General features: G+C 68.6%; 2 protein-coding genes across 2 annotated transcripts in view; one reads left to right on the top strand and one right to left on the bottom strand.

Annotated features, from left to right (window-relative positions):
* The window catches only part of ZNF541 (zinc finger protein 541), a 9940-nt gene extending 8149 nt beyond the window's left edge, over nucleotides 1–1791 (top strand). Inside the window, exon 13 of the mRNA XM_021383386.1 lies at nucleotides 1732–1791. Coding sequence (XP_021239061.1) covers nucleotides 1732–1791 — 60 coding nt within the window. The remainder of the gene's footprint in view (nucleotides 1–1731) is intronic.
* Nucleotides 1792–2057: 266 nt separating this feature from the next.
* LOC110391494 (zinc finger BED domain-containing protein 1-like) lies at nucleotides 2058–3638 on the bottom strand (the record flags this gene model as incomplete). Its single annotated transcript, XM_021383384.1, has 1 exon — nucleotides 2058–3638. A coding segment is annotated over one exon (1581 nt), but the record flags the coding sequence as incomplete, so codon positions are not given.
* Nucleotides 3639–3649: the final 11 nt, after the last annotated feature.

Raw genomic sequence — 3649 nt, 5'->3', positions numbered from 1 at the left:
CGAGCTTCTTTCCTTGGGTCCCGGAGCGGCGTTGGGTTCTGGGCTGCCGGTGCTGGTTGCCTGGAAGCCAGTCACCGATTAAAGCGGCGGTGTTGGGCCAAGCGCCGCGTGTTTGTGCCGAGCTGCATCCGTCCGTGCCCGCTCTGGGTGCGCTGCTTTGGGGAGGGAGGAGCGGGGCCGGTCCCTGCCCTGGCACAAGGGATGGGGCCGCTCATGGTGGTTTGCTTTGAATTTCAGAGCGCTCCCCATTGCCATTCAGCTCCCCCCCCCAATCCTAAAAAAAGGCTGAAACTCGGGGTGTGCGCCTTGTGGGATGCAGTGCAGGGCTGGTCCCTGCCCTGGCACGAGGGATGGGGTCGCTCGCGGCGGTTTGCTTTGAATTTCGGAGCGCTCCCCGTTGCCATTCAGCCCCCCCCCCCACCCCCTGTTCCTAAAAAAAGGCTGAAACTCGGGGTGTGCGCCTTGTGGGACGCGGTGCGGGGCCGGTCCCTGCCCTGGCACGAGGGATGGGGCCGCTCATGGCGGTTTGCTTTGAATTTCAGAGCACTCCCCATTGCCATTCAGCTCCCCCCCCCAATCCCTGTTCCTAAAAAAAGGCTGAAACTCGGGGTGTGCGCCTTGTGGGATGCAGTGCAGGGCTGGTCCCTGCCCTGGCACGAGGGATGGGGCTGCTCATGGGGCAGCTCACCACGGTTTGCTTTGAATTTCAGAGCACTCCCCATTGCCATTCAGCCCCCCCCCCACCCCCAGTTCCTAAAAAAAGGCTGAAACTCGGGGTGTGCGCCTTGTGGGATGCGGTGCGGGGCCGGTCCCTGCCCTGGCACGAGGGATGGGGCCGCTCACTGCGGTTTGCTTTGAATTTCAGAGCGCTCCCCGTTGCCATTCAGCCCCCCCCCCACTCCCTGTTCCTAAAAAAAGGCTGAAACTCGGGGTGTGCGCCTCGATGGACACTTTGCCCAACGCAGCAGGCGGCCTCGCAGGGCAGTGGGGCCCTTTCTCCTCTCACTGTTCCTTCTTGTGCTTAAGGAGCCGCCGGTGCCGCGGGGGGAAGCTGGATGCGAGCAGAGCCCTGCAGCTCCCACCTCGGGGCGCAGCCAANGGGCCGGTCCCTGCCCTGGCACGAGGGATGGGGCTGCTCACTGCGGTTTGCTTTGAATTTCAGAGCGCTCCTCGTTGCCATTCAGCCCCCCCCCCCACCCCCCCTTCCTAAAAAAAGGCTGAAACTCGGGGTGTGCGCCTTGTGGGATGCAGTGCGGGGCCGGTCCCTGCCCTGGCACAAGGGATGGGGCCGCTCGTGGCGGTTTGCTTTGAATTTCAGAGCGCTCCTCGTTGCCATTCAGCCCCCCCCCCAACCCCCAGTTCCTAAAAAAAGGCTGAAACTCGGGGTGTGCGCCTTGTGGGACGCGGTGCGGGGCCGGTCCCTGCCCTGGCACGAGGGATGGGGCTGCTCACCGCGGTTTGCTTTGAATTTCGGAGCACTCCCCGTTGCCATTCAGCTCCCCCCCCCCACCCCCCGTTCCTAAAAAAAGGCTGAAACTCGGGGTGTGCGCCTTGTGGGACGCGGTGCGGGGCCGGTCCCTGCCCTAGCACGAGAGATGGGGCCGCTCACTGCGGTTTGCTTTGAATTTCAGAGCGCTCCCCGTTGCCATTCAGCCCCCCCCCCACCCCCCCTTCCTAAAAAAAGGCTGAAACTCGGGGTGTGCGCCTCGATGGACACTTTGCCCAACGCAGGAGGCGGCCTCGCAGGGCACTGGGGCCCTTTCTCCTCTCACTGTGCCTTCTTGTGCTTAAGGAGCCGCCGGCGCCGCGGGGGGAAGCTGGATGCGAGCAGAGCCCTGCAGCTCCCACCTCGGGGCGCAGCCAAACCCCCCCCCGGGCGCAGCAGCGTGGCCTTGAGCTTGGGGAGAAGCCACACAGGAGCCCTCAGCGCTGCCCTCAGAGAAGCGGTGCCGGCGTCGGGAGCCCGGCGGCGGCGGAACCTGCGGCGTGCCGGGATTCACCGCTCCCCAGCGCCGGGCTCGAGCGGCGACGCGGGCACGAAGGCGAGGAAGCGACGCTCAGCGCGGATTCCCCCTCCTGGTTTCGGCCCCGCTCCTCATCACGGCCTCCAGCAGCTCGGCGTTGTGATGCAGGAAGAGGATGTGGTGCAGGTGCTCGGGTTCCAGCGCGGCGCGGCGGTGCTGCAGGGCGCTCTGGCCGTCGGCGAAGGCGCGGTGCGGCGGAGCGGCGGTGGCGGGCACGGCCAGGTACTGGCGGCCCAGCCGGGCCACGGCGGGGAAGCGGTGCTCGTTCTGCTTCCACCAGCGCAGCGGGTCGGTGCCGCGCTTGCAGAGCGGTTCCACGATGTAGTTCTCCAGCTGCTGGTGGATCTCGGGCATGCTCTCGGTCGGGTCCTTCCCCAGCAGGACGTCGTAGACGCTCTGCTCCTTGGCGCCCGTTTCCCCGCTCTCCGCCTCGAGCTCCGAGCTCGGCGCCCGGCTGCGGGCGGACTGGGAGGACTGGGAAGACTGGGAGGGCTGCGGGCCCGCGGCCTGCGACAGCATGTCCTTCACCCTGGCGTGCAGCGCGCTCCTCAGGCCGGGGCTGAGGAACCTGAGCTCCTTGAAGCGCGGGTCGAGGAAAGCGGCGATGACGGCCGGGCTTTCCAGAGCCTCCTCGCCCTCCTCCTCCGCCTCCCAGCGCCGCGCCAGCTCCGCTCTCACGTTCCCCACCGCCTCCCGCACCGCGGCGCCGGCTTCCTCCGCCTGCCGCCCCACGGCGGCCGCCAGCCCGTGCACGCAGGGCAGCAGCGCCGACACGGATCCGTTCTGCTCCTCGCTCAGGAAGGAGGCGGCCAGCTTGGCGGTGCGAAGCACGGGGACCAGCTCCTGCAGCAGCTTCCACTCCCGCTCCGCCAGCCCGCCCGCGCCGCGCGGCCGCTCCTCCAGCACCGCCATCACCGCCCACTTCAGCTCCAAGAGGCTCTCGCACATCTCGGCCGTGCTCAGCCACCTCGAGCCCGCGTCCGTCACCAGCATCCCCCGGCCTTTGTGGATGGCCTCCAGCTTGCCGCCCAGCGCCGCCGCCGCCTCGGCGTCCCGCTGGAAATAAGCCACCAGGCCTCGCGCCGCGCTCAGCGCCTCCTGCACCCGCTGCGCCCGCAGCCCCGCTACCACGCACTGCTGCAGCGTGCGGGCCGCGCAGCCCAGCACCCTCCAACCCGGCCCCGCGCGGCACCCGCCGGCACCCCGCTCCCCGTCGTGCACCACGCACAGCACCGTGCTCCCGTCCAGGCCGAACTCATCCAGCGCGGCGCGCAGCCCTTCCTCCAAATCGCCGTCGTCTTCGCCCGGCCTCGTGCCCAGCACGCAGCGCGCCCGCCTCCACTGCGCGTCGATGAAGCTGGCGCTGACGGTGACGTAGCCGCGGCCCGGCTGGGCCGCCCACAGCTCGGCGCACAGCACCAAGCTCCGCGCCGCCCGCACGTAGCGCTCCAGCTGCAGCTTGGCCGCGCCGTATTTGCGCCGTAGCGCGCCGGCCAGCTGCGCCGGCGTCGGGAGCCCGAAGCCGGGCTCTAGGTAACCCAACAGGAGCCCGAACCCTCGGTCCTTCACCACCGACAGGGGCTGGAGGTCGCGGAAAATCACCTCGAGCAGCAGCTCCGGCAGGA

The sequence above is a fragment of the Numida meleagris genome, unplaced genomic scaffold (assembly GCF_002078875.1).
Source record: "Numida meleagris isolate 19003 breed g44 Domestic line unplaced genomic scaffold, NumMel1.0 unplaced_Scaffold384, whole genome shotgun sequence".
Lineage (NCBI taxonomy): Eukaryota > Metazoa > Chordata > Aves > Galliformes > Numididae > Numida > Numida meleagris.
Note: the sequence above shows the minus strand (reverse complement) of the source record. Positions and strands in the feature narration are given on the sequence as shown.